This window comes from Candoia aspera, chromosome 1 (assembly GCF_035149785.1).
Source record: "Candoia aspera isolate rCanAsp1 chromosome 1, rCanAsp1.hap2, whole genome shotgun sequence".
Lineage (NCBI taxonomy): Eukaryota > Metazoa > Chordata > Lepidosauria > Squamata > Boidae > Candoia > Candoia aspera.
The window spans coordinates 342,855,836-342,870,992 of record NC_086153.1 but is presented as its reverse complement, the minus strand read 5'-3'; the positions used below and the strand labels follow the sequence as shown (position 1 = coordinate 342,870,992).

The window sequence follows — 15,157 nt, the reverse complement described above, 5'->3', positions numbered from 1 at the left end:
TCCCCCTCTTCCTGCGCCGTAGGAGTTGACCCCCCCTTGCCCTTGCAACCCACCCCCCTTGCAACTCTGCCCTCGTTTGCAGCCAGCAGAGGGTAGGGGAGGTCCGAAATCGGGGGATAAACACCATCGTTCAAAATAAACACTCTTTCGTTAACTACTTTAGTTTTTCAATTTAAAAATATCGGAGCAAAGATACACATTAAAAGAGCTGTTTAAGAAGAAAAAAACTTTAGCTGGAATGGTGTCAACCAGAAAACCAAAAGGACCCTGGGGGGGATCTTTTCTCACTGCTGTACACATTTTGTGAAAGGGCCTAAGTTTTTCTGAGCTCCATCAGATGCACAGAGGGGCTAGCCCAGTGTTTCTCAACCTTGGCAACTTTAAGATGTGTGGGCAATGCTGGCTGGGGGAATTCTGGGAGTTGAAGTCCACACATCTTAAAGTTGCCACGGTTAAGAAACACTGGGCTAGACTAATGGAGGATTTAAACTGGGGGGGGGGCAGGGAGGAAAAGGCTGGTTATGCAGATGAAGGTCAATTGGGAGGCAGATGACCAGGACCTTTTCAACGGACGACTGCAAGGGGTGAGAAAGCCATTGCGTCCCTGAGAGCTTCTGAGAAAGCCCGAACCCCACAAAGGCTTCCAAAAATTGTGACAGGCCGAGGGCTCTTCACACACCAGGAAGGGATGCTGCGTGGTCCAGCAGCCCCCAAGGACAACGATGGCGCCATCCCCGTTTTTGAAGTCTGAGTATCTCTGGTCCGGAAGGGCAGGGTGGTGGCGTGAGGGTCCCCCCTTGAAGAGATGGGAGGGGACGCCCTGGGTCTTCAGAGGGGATTGACCGTCGGGGACCCCCTGTTGGTGGCCTGCCAGCGCGTTTGTGCCTGCCCAGGAAGCCTCACTTTCTCCTCCGCAGAGAAGGGCATGGCTTCCAAACTCCCAGGCAGGTCCAGCGTTCCCGCGTCCAATGCCGGGGCTTGGGGGAGGCTGGTCAGCACGCCCGCGGGCACTTGGTCCTGCCGCTGCTGGAGGGTTTGCATCAGGGCCTGGCGCTGCTTGGCCTGGCGCCCGCTCATCAGCCCCATCTGGGTCTCCAGCTGCCCCACCCGGCTGTCCTGCTTCCTGCGGGCCTTCTGGTAGGCGAAGAGCAGGGAGCTGCAGGGAGAGAGGGGCAAAGGAGGGGGCTGAGTGGGGGGCCTGGGGACCCCGGATCAGCCAGGGGACCACATTGCCCAGGGAAGAGGCGGGTGGGGCCCAATAAAAGCAGGACACTTCTCTGAGCCTTCCCCCAGATGTGCTGGCTGAGGGTGATGGGAGTTTTAGTCCAACACATTGGGGGGGGGGCACGAGGCTGTGGAAGGCTGGGATAGCCCAGCTTCTGTTTCCCTCTTGAGCGCCGAAGCTCACAAGCAGGCCATTCCATGCTGCCCCTGCATCTGGTAGACTGTTGCTGTACGTGGCAGTTCAATCTTAAGCCCACACCTCATCAATTTATCTAGAATGTTGATTGGGATGTAAGACCAGGTGTGAGCTCTTAGCACCCTGCAGGGTCAGAAAGGGGGAGCCTTCAGGGGACAAGGGGAACCTCTCCCCTAATTTACCTGTGTGCTTCGAAAAAGTCCTGCACGAGCGCCATTTCTTGTGCCTCGTGGGCCTTGCAGTCGTGGCTCCTCTCCTCCAGGTCAGTGAGAAGGGTCTCGAGCCGATCCTTCAGCACCCGGATCCTGCAATGAGCCGGAGGAAGAGGAGGGTGTCAGGACGCGTTGTGAGGAAGCCCACCAGCTCCCAGCGCAGGGAGAAGATGGAGGCGCCCCCCGCTCTCCCCGCCCGGCAGCCACCTTGCTTCGCTTGGCACCCAGCACGCCGGGAGGGGAGGGTGGGGGCCGCATGAGGGAAATCTGCTCTCAGAGGAGTGCTTTCTTTTCCACCCATCCAAAAAAAAGAGTGGGGGGCTAGATGAACAGCAGAGAGTAAAAGCGCACCCACTGCGGTCTGTCTGTCCAGCATTTTTACAGGGTACAGGTAGTCCTCGCTTAACAACCACAACTAGGACTGGAATTTCAGATGTTAAGCAAAGTGGCCATTAAGTGAATCCAACCCGATTTTACAACCTTTTGCAGGGGTCATTAAGCAAATCACATGGTTCCCCATTGATTTTGCTTGCCAGATGCTAGCCGGGAAGGTCGGAAATGGTGATCATGTGACCATGGGACACTGCAAGGGTCATAAATGCAAACTGGTTGCCAAGTGTCCAAATCATGATCACATGACTGCAGGGACGCTGTGACAGACATAAGTGTGAGGACCGATCGCAAGTCAGTTTTTCAGCACCGTTGTAAGTCAGAACCATCACTAAATGAATAGTTGTTAAGCGAGGACTACCTGTATCCTGCTTTCCTCCTGAACGGAATTTGATCCTGAGGTTTAGATGGAGCACAATTCTCCTTATGTCCAAGTTGTCCCGGATTCTGTGAGCGTTACTCTTAGTGTGGGGTGTGTGTGGGGGTGAGACTTCAGCCATCGTCCCCCCCTTACTTTTCAACGATTTTGATCACTCAGAACTAGAAACACAGGGAGTCAACATTGGTATGAATTTCTCTCATTTGGAAACAGTCCATGAACGGAAGCTTTGTTATCTCTTCAAACTAGAATCTCAGAATTTCACAATGCAATTCTCCTGTTCTTTTTTTTTAAAGATGCATTTGGAGAAAAGATGGTACGATTGTGCTTTCCTATGGAGAAAATTGCTTGCAAAAATGGGTTCATTCGATTAAACTGCAAGCAAACCTCTGCAGAATGAGACACACAAACTTTTACTGCGCACTGGCTGTGGAATGAAGATTTAAGATTTTTATCCCCTGAAACCGAGATAAAAAGACATGGAGAGATTTCGTTTTAATATCGAGCATAAGATTTCTAGATCCAGCTACAGATTATAATGTAGATCACATTCATTCCTGTTCATGGACTTTATATTCAACACGGTGCAAGAATGCTGCCAATTTTATTTTTCCATTCTGAATTCCCGGCCTGAAAGTCTTGTGTGCTATAGCTGGGCGTTGCACGTTGCACTTCAAATCCCTGATTCTTTTCACAGTTAAAAGAAACAAGCAATTTGATCCGCACTGCAAAAAAGAGAGGGTGCGCTTGGAGGCCCAGTCAGCCTCTAACTGCACCTGGACGGAGAGAGGCTCATGGATGCTCCTAGCCTGGTACTGTCCGGTCTTCAGGGGCTGGGGGTGGAGGGGGGAGAGTGTTTTTCCCAGCCCAATTTGGGGCATGCAGAGTGGGGGAGGGCCACACAGCTCTACCCAGAAGGCAGCGGAGAACTTCCCAAAGGACCAGCCTGCATTTCTCTTGGGGGGGCTTCTGAGCAAGGGTCTGACCCCCTTCTTTGGAAGAGCAGCAAAGATGTGAGAACTCGGCACTCCCTTCTCTCATAACTGAACCACATTTTTCCCCCAGATAACTTTTCCCCTTCAATATTTCTTGGTCCTCCGAGCCCTCAATGCCCGTCCCAAGCCAGCATCTCCCGAAAACGATGCCTCCCCTGCAAATCAGAGGTGGAGCAGATCCAGCTCATGGCAACAGAGTCAAGACCTCTGGTTCTACTTACCGAGCCAAAGTGTCCAGTAATCTGAGCATCAGTGCCTCCGGCTCCATCTTGGCCAGGCTTCCACCAACAGGCTCGGATGCAGCAGGAAGGGACCTCTTACGAATACCAACAGGAGTATGCTCCTAAGCACCGCAGAGGAGAAAGCATGCGCACGTCGCCTAGCGAGGCAAGCTCTTTCCTGCTCAAGGGGGAAGCATGCTCGGGAAACGTCTGCCCTCTCCGTCCAGCGGGCCCAACCTGTCCAAACCCCCCTTCCTGGTGCTGGCTGCATCCTCCTCACATTCCAGTTTAACGGGAGGCTTTCCAAACATTACTTCTGGAATAGGGAGATGTCCAGCCGCCACCACGTCCTGCTCCCAGTGCCTTTTGCACCCTCCCTCCACCCATTTCATCTCAGTGGAGAAATCTCTGCCACAGACGCTTCCCTGCAGAAACCCAAGATGGCCTTTTTTGGTAGTGTTTTGTCACTGTGCGTGTGTGGAAAATAACCTTGTGGCAATTGTGCCCGTGTCCAAGGAAGACTGGACAACACAAGGAAGAAAGCAGGGTGGACAATTCCGTGTGGACATTGGTCAGGCTCCTGCCCCGAAGCAGGCCCGGGGTGAGCCCAGCGAGATTCGCCTTTTTCGCAAGGGCTGAGAAAGGCAGACAGCAAAAAGGATGCCCGTGTGCCTCAAGAAGGGGAACTTGGCCAGTCACAAGCGAGCATCGTTGCATGCCCACAGCTGGAAACCCTAAAAGTGGGGCGAGGTGGTTTCCTAACAGACCCGTCCCTTTCTGGAAACAAGGTCCAGAGCGACCCGAAGTTTGGGGTGTGCGGCACAAGCAGCTCCCGGGCTGGGGAGACGAGCTTTCCAGCATCCCTGGAGGGGCCCACCTGGCGTCCGGGATGGGGACGAAGGGGACCGGGCAAGCCTTTTACCCCAGAGCCGCCCTCGCTGCCGCTGCTGCCGCTGCCGCTTCCGGAGGAGGGAGGCCGCTGTCCGCGGCGCTCTCGGTGCTCCTGCTGCAAGGTCTGGATCACCAGCAGGCAGGCGGCCTCCCGAGCCTGCAGCGTGTGCGTCCAGAGCTCCAGCCCCTGCTTCTCCTTCGCCGTGAGATGCAGCCTGGTGCCCAGGTCAGCCAAGCCCTCCTGGCTGGGCAAAAGGAGAGCTCTGGAGGGAAGAGAAGGGCCCCGAGACAGCCTGCCCTGGACGCTCCCAGGGCAGAGAGACGTGGGAGAGGTGCTCGGGGTCCCCCAGAGAAGGCGATCTGTGCTCATCAGCTGCAGCAGCCGAGCCCCTTCGCTTCAAGGACAGCCCCCCCCCCGCGGAGACCAACCAGCTGCTTGGGATGGGCAGGGCGAGCAAGAGAAGACGGGAACGCGGACCGTGCAAACTGTCTCCAGTTGAAACATTCAAGCGATTGGTTGCATTTCATTTCGATTCAGATGTCTCAGTCAATCCAGACCGAGTCTCTGAGTCAAGCCCAGTTTAGTTTGGGCCATTAAACCCATTTGCATGCCCAGAGAGTGTCTGAATGGGTCCAAACCAGGAGGCCAGGAGGGCTCTGATTCGATTCAGCCCCCTGAACTGGGGCGTTGCATACTTGAACAGACCTCTGTCGTGTTCTGATTACTCTCAGCGCAGGGCCCGGGGCCCGGAGACTCGCCTTGGCCCGATTCAGAAGCTGGTCGCAAGCGCTACGGGAGGTTGGCAGCACTAACCCAACACAGCCCTTTCTTTGAGCAGCTGAGCTGGTGGTGGCTGCTAAGTTACATCCCCCTTGGAGGGCAGACGCTGGGAGCCACAGTAAAAAAACAAACTGGCCGGGATTTTGCAGATGGGAGAGCAGCTTGGTTTGGTTTTATAACCTGCACCTGCATAAACCCCGTTTTCTGAATTCAGCGGCCCAGGCAGGGCACAGGAGAAAGCAACTGGCAAGGACGGTGGCATAAAATAAAAGTTAGGAGGAAAAGCCTACCAGGAAGAAGAAAAGAATGAAGAAAACAGCTCAGGGCAGATGAAGAGAAAGAGAAACAGAAGCGAAATCCCCACGGAATGGAGGAGGACGGGAGGAGCTCCTGGTCTCTGGCTGGCGAGCAGGAGAACTTGAGGCTGCGCTATTTCGCTGCAGGTCTCACAGGGGAGGGCAGGGTCAGAATGCCCCACACCACTGCCACTCTCTCCTTCTCCCCCACCCCCAGTTGGCTTTTCTCCCATTCAGGGATGACTGGAGCCCGCTCCCCTTTTCCTGCATGCTCACCCGGGCGGCGTGCAGCTCTCGCAGCAGCTGGGCCTTTTCCATCTTGGGCTGCATGGCCAGGCCAGGAAGCACCTCCCGCACGGCCCTCCGGCCCTCTGCCACCTTGGCCCTGATCCCTGCATTGAGCCTGGCAGCCACAGAGTCCAATCCGGGAGACAGCTGATGGGCGGGCAGCTTCAGAGACCCCAGCTCAGCCCGCAGGCGCCTGATGCGTTCCCGCAGCCTCTCCTTGGCTGCCTCCCCCGAACCAAGCACCTCTGGAGAACTGAAAGGAAAGCGGGCCTCGGGAACCAGGACACTCCCGACGCCGAGGCATGGCCCAGCGGGCCTCCTCCCCAAGGTCCCCCCTTACAAATCAGTACATAAATAAGCTGTCGAGCGCTGTTCCCCACAGCTTCTGCTGCAAAGGCAGCCGGAGGCTCAAAACCCCCACCCTGCTGGGCTTTCCCCCAGAACCGGGATCTTCCAAAGAGAGAAAATGTCTGTGGCCCCCTCGGGAGCAGGACCCCCTGGCTCACCACAAGACTGAGGCTGCCCTACTGGGTCCCCCAGAGATTTCAGTCATGGAAATTTTCTGCCCCGCCTGAAGAAGGTGAGAATCAAATCCAAACCGTCTTTTAGCGCTAGAGGGTCATGTGGGGAAATTAGGCAATGGACAAGTAAAGACAGGCCAAAATCTTTGGGAATGGATGTGGTCTAGCCATCTTGCAAATGAGATGACCTCAGTTTCATGCCAAACAACTCCACAGGTAGTCCTCGACTTGCAACCACAAGTGGGACCGAGGCGATTGTTAAGTGATTCACACCCAGTTTTACGATCTTTTTTGCCATGGCCGTTAAGCAAATCACCACAATTGTTAAATGAATCATGTTGTTAAGTGAATTTGGCTTCCCCCATTGACTTTGCTTGTCGGAAGCTGGCTGGGAAGGTCGCAAATGGCGCCTGAATTTTGATCACGTGACCACATGGTCATAAGTGCGAGGACCAGTCATAAGTCACTTTTCCCAGGACCACTGTAACTTCAAACAATCGCTAAACAAATGGTCATAAGTCGAGGACTACCTGTAGAGAGAAAGTCCACCTCTAAGACTGACCCAATTCCTCCAGAGATGTTTTGCATGCAAAGAGCCTCTTCCTCTTGGATCTTCCTTGGTCACTTCTCAGTCTGGCCCTGCCCGCTCTCCCTTCCCTTCCCTGGTGGCCCTCCCCTGGTGACCCAGCACCAAACTCATGCTCTGAAGCTCAACCAGCCCTCCGATCCCATCTGTACCTCTCTTGGATGCCACCCTGCTCCCAGGATCTCTGGCTGGCCGTGCTGCACGCTTGCAAGAAACGGAAAGCTGTGTCCAATGCTGGGTTGGCGTTGCTGGGCACCCCTACCAGGAGATGTCAGGGAGGGAGACATCAATCACAAGTCCCTGGGCTTTAAGCGGGGTGGGGGGAGAGTTGTGGCCACTGGGGGAAGGGGTGCTGAGACCGGAGGGAGACTTAAAGCCGGTTCTCTCCCAGCACATTTCCCACGACTGGTTTGCCTGATCGTGTAGAAGGAGACCCATGTTGGTTTATGATGGCAGAAAACTGGAAGGAGCCTGTGAGCACTTTTTCTGACCCACACTTTACTGAAACTTTCATGAGCTCCTGCCTTTTAATAAAACGTGTGAGTTGTAAAAGGTGCTCCCAGGCTCCCTTGCCTGATGCCTCCTACGGCCCCCCTGCCCCACTGCCGTGGCCATGTCCCAGCACAGCTCCAACTTTGCCGTTGCCCTCAGTTTAACCACACAGCCACAAGGTGTCACAGAGGACTATTTCTCTGCCTCCCACTTGGGTCTTCCAAACCGCACAAGTAAAACTCGTTTAAGACCTAACCCCGACTCCCATCCTTTCCCTCTCCCCCACCCCTGGCTCCCGCCTTTTACTTTAGGGCCCTGCTGTTTTAGCCCATAACCTGAGCAACAGGCTTCCTGTGTCTATCGGCCATGCGTGGAGCCTTGGTGCCCAAAGGGTGAGTGTGAGAGGGACAGATGTTTAAATAATGTCTGTAAAAGAAAACAAGAGAATTGCAGGCATGTCGGGTTGCCTGTCATTTTGGGTGTGTTATTGTTTCAGTGTTTTAGTCCAGGCCTTGGAGTGGTTTGCTGTAAGACACCTGCAAGGATATTGGCATGGTATGGTCAAAAAAGTCAAGTTGGCGGCCGTAATGGTGCGGTCAAAGCGAAGCGTAACAAGCACAGAAAGCAGGCAGAACTTCAATTGCTCCATCCCAGCTGCCATCTTGACTTTTTCGACCCTACTCTTCCCCTCCCCCTTCCCTGCCTCTGTTCGCAGCCTTTAGGGCCGGGGAGGGAGACGAGGAGCGGGACCCAGCCAGCAGCTGTGTAGTGGGGGAGAGACGCCCCCCGCCTCTGGGTGGCCTCACCTGCCCTGGGCGCCCCTCCTTCCGTCTCTGGGCGCGGCTCTGGCTCCGTCACCGTCAGCTTCCACAGGGTCTCGTAGGCCTCCAGGCAGCGTTCGCTGAAGTGGTCAAGGGCAGGGAGGGGGGGGACAGGGCCCCACCAGCTCCAGGCTCAGAGCCACGGAGACCAGAGACCCAGCCCCACCTCCCGGAGGAGACATTCTTCTGGCTGCTTCCGCCCCCCCCAACAAAGACCCGTCATGCAGACCGAGTCCGGTTCCTAGAGAACGCCGCAGCCTCCCCGTCCCTGACCTTTTCGCAGTGGTCGTGGCGCACTTTCCAGGCCTCTCTGCAATGCTTGAATTTGCCCGTGGGGTTCTTTGCACGGGCCAGTGTCCCAGAGTGCAACAGCACCTGCTCTGACATTTCCTCTGCCCCATTCAAGCCACTTTTCACGCAGCAGGCCCAATGCGGATCAAGGGCCAGGTGCCCCGGCTCTCCCTGCTCTTTCCTCCTAGCAGCCCTGCGAGGTAGGCTGGGCAGGCTGGCTGGGGAAGGTCAGGCCCCCCAGGCCAGGCCTTGGCTGTAAACCTCCAGCAGCTGTTCCAGACAAGAACCTTTATGCAACTCCGCTGAAGCCGGGGCCCGCAGCCGGCAGGAGCGGGGGCTCCCTCTGGCACCCAGGCAGCTAAAGCCTCTTCTTTCTTCCTCCCATTTTTCCTGGGTTCCAGTGACCCTCCATTCTATGCTGTTGTTTACTTATCCAGTTAAATGTATTACATCCGCCCACTCCCTCAGACCCTGCTACCACACCAAACACATGAAAGAGCAACTGGAGTAGAGAGTCACGCACCCCCCCCCAAGCTGGCTCGTTTCGTCCGGTCATTCTCTTCTACTCATAAGTAACACACGGGTTGTGGACCAAACGGACATCTCTGCCCTGAGAAGCTCTCGGCTTCTCCTTGCAGCCACGGCCCAACGCCACCCAGTCGCGTGACTGTCCGAGGCAGGACCTGTGCCGGGCTCCCTCCCGCCTGAGCGCACCGTCTCCCCACAACGCCCCACGGCACCGAAGCGTTGCCCTTCTCTCCGAGGGGGCGGCCCCGCTTCCTGCAGCTCAGCTGCCAAGGGGACTTGGGGGGCCCATCCGCCTGCTCACCTGCACCGGACAGCCAGGGCCAAGGCGGCGTGGTCGGACTCCCGGCGGCCGAGCAGCAGGCTGATGCGCTCCGCATCCGTCTTGGACTCCTGCAGCGCCCCCGAGAGCAGCCGGTTGAGCCTGCTCAGCCTCTCCACGGATCTAGGCGGGGCAGACAGTCCTTGTCACTGAATAGCAACGTTTATCCTCAGGCTGATACAGTCTGTAACCCACTACTCATTGTTGCAACCAACCCCAAGGGGGGAGCCGCTGAAAACAATCTGCAGTGCGTTAAACAATTGAATAAGGAGTCATAACAAGGTCCAGTAAAACCCTGTGCAGGTGTTCTTCAACCTGGGGAGCCTGAAGATGTGCGGACTTCAACTCCCAGAATTCCACAGCCAGCACAGCGGTATGGGAGATAGCATTGGTGCAAGCTACATTTGGCTGCACCTCCTTCCCTTTCCCCTTTAATTCTTTTGGTCTGATGCTTTAAAACGGAGGATGATTCATTTCTTCATTTACGACAGTGTTTTTCAACCATGCTGGCTGGGGAATTCTGGAGTTGGAGTCCACACATCTTCAGGTGGCCAAGGATGAAAGACACTGATGCAAAATACAATGGGAAAAGATATTAACAAGGATTTGGACCACAGGGCGCAGCAGCCCTGGCTGAAGCAGCCCTCCTCTTCCTCCTCCTCCCAGCAAACCCAGAAGGAGAGGCAGAGGCCGGGGGCCACAGAGACGCCCTGCCAGAATTGGGGGAAGCGGCCTGCGCAAGGCAGGGCGGCTCTTCTCCAGAGAGGCATAAGCCAAAGCTGACGGAACTTGGGCGGGAGGGCGATGAGGAAGGGGACCAGGACGGAGCTGCTCTGAAACCAGAATAAGCCACCTGGGGAGGGAAAGGGGAAAGGGGGCATCCTGGGAGAGGCCGCAGGGGGCCAGCTGGGTCGGGAGGGCAGGGGCACCTTGGAAGCTCAACTGGGTTCACCGGACAGAAACGGCCTTCTGTGCTTTTGGGCAACGGAGACCCCGAGAGAAGGCCCAGCAGTCTCAGAGGGGGCGAGGAACCATCCCCCAGGCAGCCTTCTCCCAGAGAACTGGCTTGGAAGGAGGGGCTGGGGCTGAACCGGAGGCTTGGGGGCCTCTCCAAGACCCCTGCAAGGCCCCCTGCCCCTCACACTGTTTGCCAGATCTGCTCCGAACCACCTGGCAGGACGGGGGGGTGGGGGCATGGGGCACCGTTGGATACCCCTCCCTGGGAGGAAATGGCCAAGCAGGGTCTCCATGCACTTGTCCCATCACGGGGGCTCTTTCAGAGATGGGGGGGGCGTGGAACCCAGGGCCTCTGCATGCTGAGCAATCCCTCCACCAAAACTGCCCCCCCCGAGAGCAGGCTGCACACGACCCCCCCGCCCAGGAGGGTGTCTGGCACACACCTACCTGTGGAGCTGCTCCAGGCTGCCGTCAGAGGCTGACAGGGTGTGGGCAGGCTGGATGCCGGTGGCCCCCCGGAGAGGATGGAGCCCGTTCTGAGCAGCCCCTGAGGGATCCTGCAAAGCAAAGGGCACATCAGGAGTACAGCCCCCTGCCCCAGGATCGGAGGCTTAGCTTCATTTTACTCAACTCTTTTCCCCACCCAAAAACCCAGAACCGGTGATCTACTTGCTCCGTGAAAAAGAAACAACCAAAATCATTGCAAACAAACAAAAAAGTGGGGGAAAGACCAGATGTTAGGGAAGAAACCCCTTTCCTTTCGATTTGGGTGCCGAAACCACCGCCCGCCTGTGCCCGGAGGTGGCTCTGACTCCAGCACCTGGACTCCCCGTGGCTCTCCTTCCCCACGCGGGCTGGGGGCTCCCTCCGAGCAGACCTCCACCCTGGACAGGCTCTCCTGCAGCTCTTCCACCTGGACCAAGACAGCAGAGCAAGGAGTGCCATTAGAACCCACGGCCTTTCAGCCGCCCCTCGAAGGCGATTTCCAGCAGGCCTCCCAGTGGTAAAAGCAGCACAATCAGGAATTAACTTATGAGTACCCAGGAGATGGCTGCTGGGGGGCTGCTGCTCCCCTAATTTCTGACTCCTTATTAAGGGCTGGAGCCTTCCCCCAGGGGTGCCCCCCGCAGGGTCCACGGAGGGGGCCCTCTCCGTCGCTGCCTCCTCCTCGGGCACCGGATAGCCCTGGTGATTGCGCTGCCCTGTGTCGTGTCTCTGTGTGTCGGAAATGTGATTAATGTGGGGTTGGTTCTGATCCCCCTGTGGGGAGAGCATTTCTATAGGGCGGCCGCCTCCCCCCGCCCCGCCTTCCGTACGCCCCAATCACAAAACCACACCGACAGCAGAGCTGGCCCAACCTCCGGCCCAGCACCCCGGAAACCTCCTGTGCCTTGCGCAGGGCTCACGGTCGGGGCCTGCTGGGTCTCCGGGTCTCCCTGCTAGACCCGGCGGGGCGGGCAGCAACAACGGGAGAAAGTTGGTCCCAAGGGGCTTCGTTTACTGGCTGCTAACCTTATCCCTGTGACCCTAGGGCTCCTGCGTACCCAGGGTGGCTTTTGATTGGAATGCCAGAGGAGCCTAATTACAGATACATTTGGGGATTCTACCCCACAGGCTGGTATGGCACAGTGTCCGTACGGAAGGACAAAGAGCGAAGAAAGCTCACCCAGATTGGTCTCTGCGAGGGTTATCATGCAGGACGAGGGGAGGGCATGCAGGTATGAACCGGGGCGATGCCCATTGGAAATGGGGGTGGGGGCTTTGGTGGGAGGGCTGCAGCCACCGTCTTGGCTTTTCTGACGCCTCCCCACCCCAAATGCCCCTGATCTGAGCGTCTGGCAAATGGGCTTGGTGGTTCTGTCCTCAACCAGTTCCAACTCGTAGCTTTCGGCATCCCCTGCCAGCCATCCTGGGGCCCACATTACCTTCCGCTGAAGCTTGCTCCGCTCCTCCTGGTAGGCCGAGAGGGAGGCCTTGGACCGGCTCAGGGTCTCCTCCTTGGCGCCCAGCTCGGCTCGGAGGGCCGCGTTCCTCTCCTTGTAGAGGCCGATTTTCCTCTCGTGGGTGGGTTCCAGAGCCTCCTGGTGGAAGGACCCTAAGCTGCCCAGGCGGAGTTTCCCCAGCCTGGCTTCTAGGCCCTGGGACAAGGTAAGCCATCAAGAAGCATGTTGGCAACCAGCCAGCCCTGGCAGAACTACCCCCAGAGCCCCCACATTTGAGGGGAGACATCTCTGCCCCCCACCCCCGGGGTCAATTCCAGTGTCAAAGAAGGACGGGACTAGCCAGGCAGGACCTCCGAGAAAACACAGGCAGTGCCTGCTGCCGATGTGCCAACATCAAAGGACTTGCTCGTCTTTCCTAAGAACAGGGAGCAGCGTTCAGTTCGGTGGGAATTAGACTTTTAAAAAAGTGGGCGAGAAGAAAAGTCCAGAGCCCCAGTTCCTTGGCACTCCCTGGCTGGAAATGGGGGGGGGGGTTCAGTTGCTGGTCCCCATCCCTCCTGCCCCTGCACCCCTCAGCCACCTGGGCACATCCCTCCAGCTCAGCTTCTACGCTGGGAAGGCGACTCCGGTAGGAAAGGACCGTGTTCTCGAGAGCGGTGACGGCCTTGTGCACATCACGGAACAGGTCAGCCTTGCCTGGGAGACAAAGAGGGCCATAAGAAGAACGGTCCTGACCCTCGTACAGCAGCCGGAGCTGCCCGGTGCACATCAGTGGATCCCGGATGGGCGTCTGGGTCAAAGGCCCTGAGCGGAAGGCAGGCGGCCTGGGTGGCCCAGGCTGGCAGACCGAAGGACACGACCGGAAGCCCAAGTCAAAGGCATCTTTCCAAGCGGAGGCCAGCCAAGAGAGGGGAACCCACAGAGCTTTGCTGGCAGAGCCCAGACAAGGAGAGCAATCAGGAGGAATCAAGTTGCAATTTCCTGGGCTCCTAATTCACAATTCCCAACCCCGTGAGCTTCTTTTCCAAGCAAGACTAAGGCCACACCTGGGCGTGCAGGTTCTTACCGTCTTCCGGACCAGCTGGAGGTGGAGACGGGCTCCTGGTCCAGCTGGCAAAGAGCGGCGGGCATCGGGGGAGGCTGGCTGTGGACTCGGAGCCCAAATCGGAAAAATTCTCCTCCTCCCTACAGCGAGAAGAAGGAAGGGACAGGCTAAAGTAGCTGGGCATCGGCTTGGCCTGGGGAAGGGACAGCTGGTGGGGTGGGACAGGGCTCTGGGAAAGGTAACGTCATCTTTAGTTCAAGCTCAGCTCCTGGGGATGCCACGGACACACCATCTCGTTTCTTGGAGATGTTTTTTCACTTCAGCCCTAGGATCTCCTGGTGGCCTCCTATCCACGTTTAATGCTGCTTAGCTTCCTGATGCTGCAGAGAAGGCAAAGGTGGGGTCTCCATTCCCCCCAGAGCAGGAGTTTGTTCTGAGGAGCCAGAGGAGTTCAAGCATGGGTTTTGGGGGTGCAAGACACCATCCCGTGCGTGCTTCCTCTCATTAATTATTTAACTGCAGAGGTGTATGTATCATCCTAAGCACAAAACAGCCACCTCACTTTCCCTGGTGGTGCTCCCAGCCTGCTTCAAGAGCCTGGCTGAAAGAGGGGCCGTTTGGAGCCTGGAGGGCGCAGATCGGCACCAAACCCTTCTTGTGAGGTTGGAACAGCTGTTGCGAGGTGGAGATGGGGCCTCTGAGGCTCAAAACATCTTGAGTTTGAAATGGCTTTCATGCCCAGCAGTAAATACTGAACAGTACAATTTTATACGCTAAGCTAGTGTTTCTCAATCTTGGCCGCTTTAAGAGGTGTGGACTTCAACTCCCAAGCTGGCTAGGGAATTCTGGGAGTTGAAGTCCATGCCTCTTAAAGTGGCCAAGATTGAGAAACACTGCACTAAGCTATACATGGTACTTTTTATATTAATCAAACAATAAAATATATTAGGATTCATAAGAAATTAACCATGCATGTTTCAATTCTTCATAAATCTCTGCTTCTGTTTTGTTAAATACCCCCCCCCCCAAAAAAAACTTCTGGAATGATTCACCTGCAGAGGGGAAAAAGTATCCCCCAGGAGCATTAATCCAAAGCCTCCTCTCCAAAGCCGTTGTCCATTTTGAATATCAGGCATTGGAGGCAGAGAACGGGGGGGGGGGCTCTACTCACCTTGCCCTTGGTCACTGGCTGGCATCAAAACGCTGGACCAGAAGGATGGATCCAGCCCTGCTCCAGTTACCTTCTTGTTTAAAAAAGGGGTATTAAAGACATTCAGTGATGTCAGCCAACACGGGTAAAGAAAGCCTCCTTGTGCAGAGGCAGTCTATCCCTGCAAAGCCAGGCGAGGGGGAATGCACACCCAGTTTTGGACTGCATCAGGCTTTGGCGGAACTAAAAACAAAGTTTGTGCAGGGGGAGGGGGGATGCAGGAGAAGCCCCCCCCCCCAAGGTTTACCTGGCCTTGTTTTGCTGCAGGCGCTCGATCTTCCCCTGGAGACGGGCAATCGTGGCCAGCAGTTCCGTGATGCGCCCCTCGTAGTGCAGGACGGCTTCCTCGCCAGACTCCCCCGCCTCGCCTCCCTCACCGGGGGGCACCACTTCCTGCCACAGTCCATAAGAAAGAGGGGAACATCCCAAGGGGCTCCAGACCGCCCCAGACCCAGAGGGCCCGACCCCCACTCTCCCCCAGGCACTGGGCTAGAGGGGGGAGGGGGAGACGGAGCTTCCCGGGGCTGCACCCCCACCGTCCTAACTGGGGGCCTTTCACTCCAGCTCATTG

The 15,157-nt window shown here is 56.6% G+C and overlaps 1 protein-coding gene across 1 annotated transcript in view; it reads right to left on the bottom strand.

The window, feature by feature from the left end:
* Positions 1-251: 251 nt before the first annotated feature.
* Positions 252-15,157, bottom strand: part of USHBP1 (USH1 protein network component harmonin binding protein 1) — a 20,646-nt gene continuing 5,740 nt past the window's right edge. Inside the window, exons 4-19 of the mRNA XM_063289681.1 lie at positions 14,834-14,979; positions 13,398-13,516; positions 12,893-13,027; positions 12,682-12,746; positions 12,314-12,526; positions 11,101-11,301; positions 10,836-10,945; positions 9,414-9,554; positions 8,189-8,373; positions 7,133-7,238; positions 5,768-6,126; positions 5,215-5,395; positions 4,381-4,903; positions 3,618-3,739; positions 1,603-1,725; positions 252-1,156 (exon numbers count right to left, since the gene is read on the bottom strand). Coding sequence (XP_063145751.1) covers positions 829-1,156; positions 1,603-1,725; positions 3,618-3,739; positions 4,381-4,903; positions 5,215-5,395; positions 5,768-6,126; positions 7,133-7,238; positions 8,189-8,373; positions 9,414-9,554; positions 10,836-10,945; positions 11,101-11,301; positions 12,314-12,526; positions 12,682-12,746; positions 12,893-13,027; positions 13,398-13,516; positions 14,834-14,979 — 3,057 coding nt within the window. The 3' untranslated portion in view covers positions 252-828. The remainder of the gene's footprint in view (positions 1,157-1,602; positions 1,726-3,617; positions 3,740-4,380; positions 4,904-5,214; positions 5,396-5,767; positions 6,127-7,132; positions 7,239-8,188; positions 8,374-9,413; positions 9,555-10,835; positions 10,946-11,100; positions 11,302-12,313; positions 12,527-12,681; positions 12,747-12,892; positions 13,028-13,397; positions 13,517-14,833; positions 14,980-15,157) is intronic.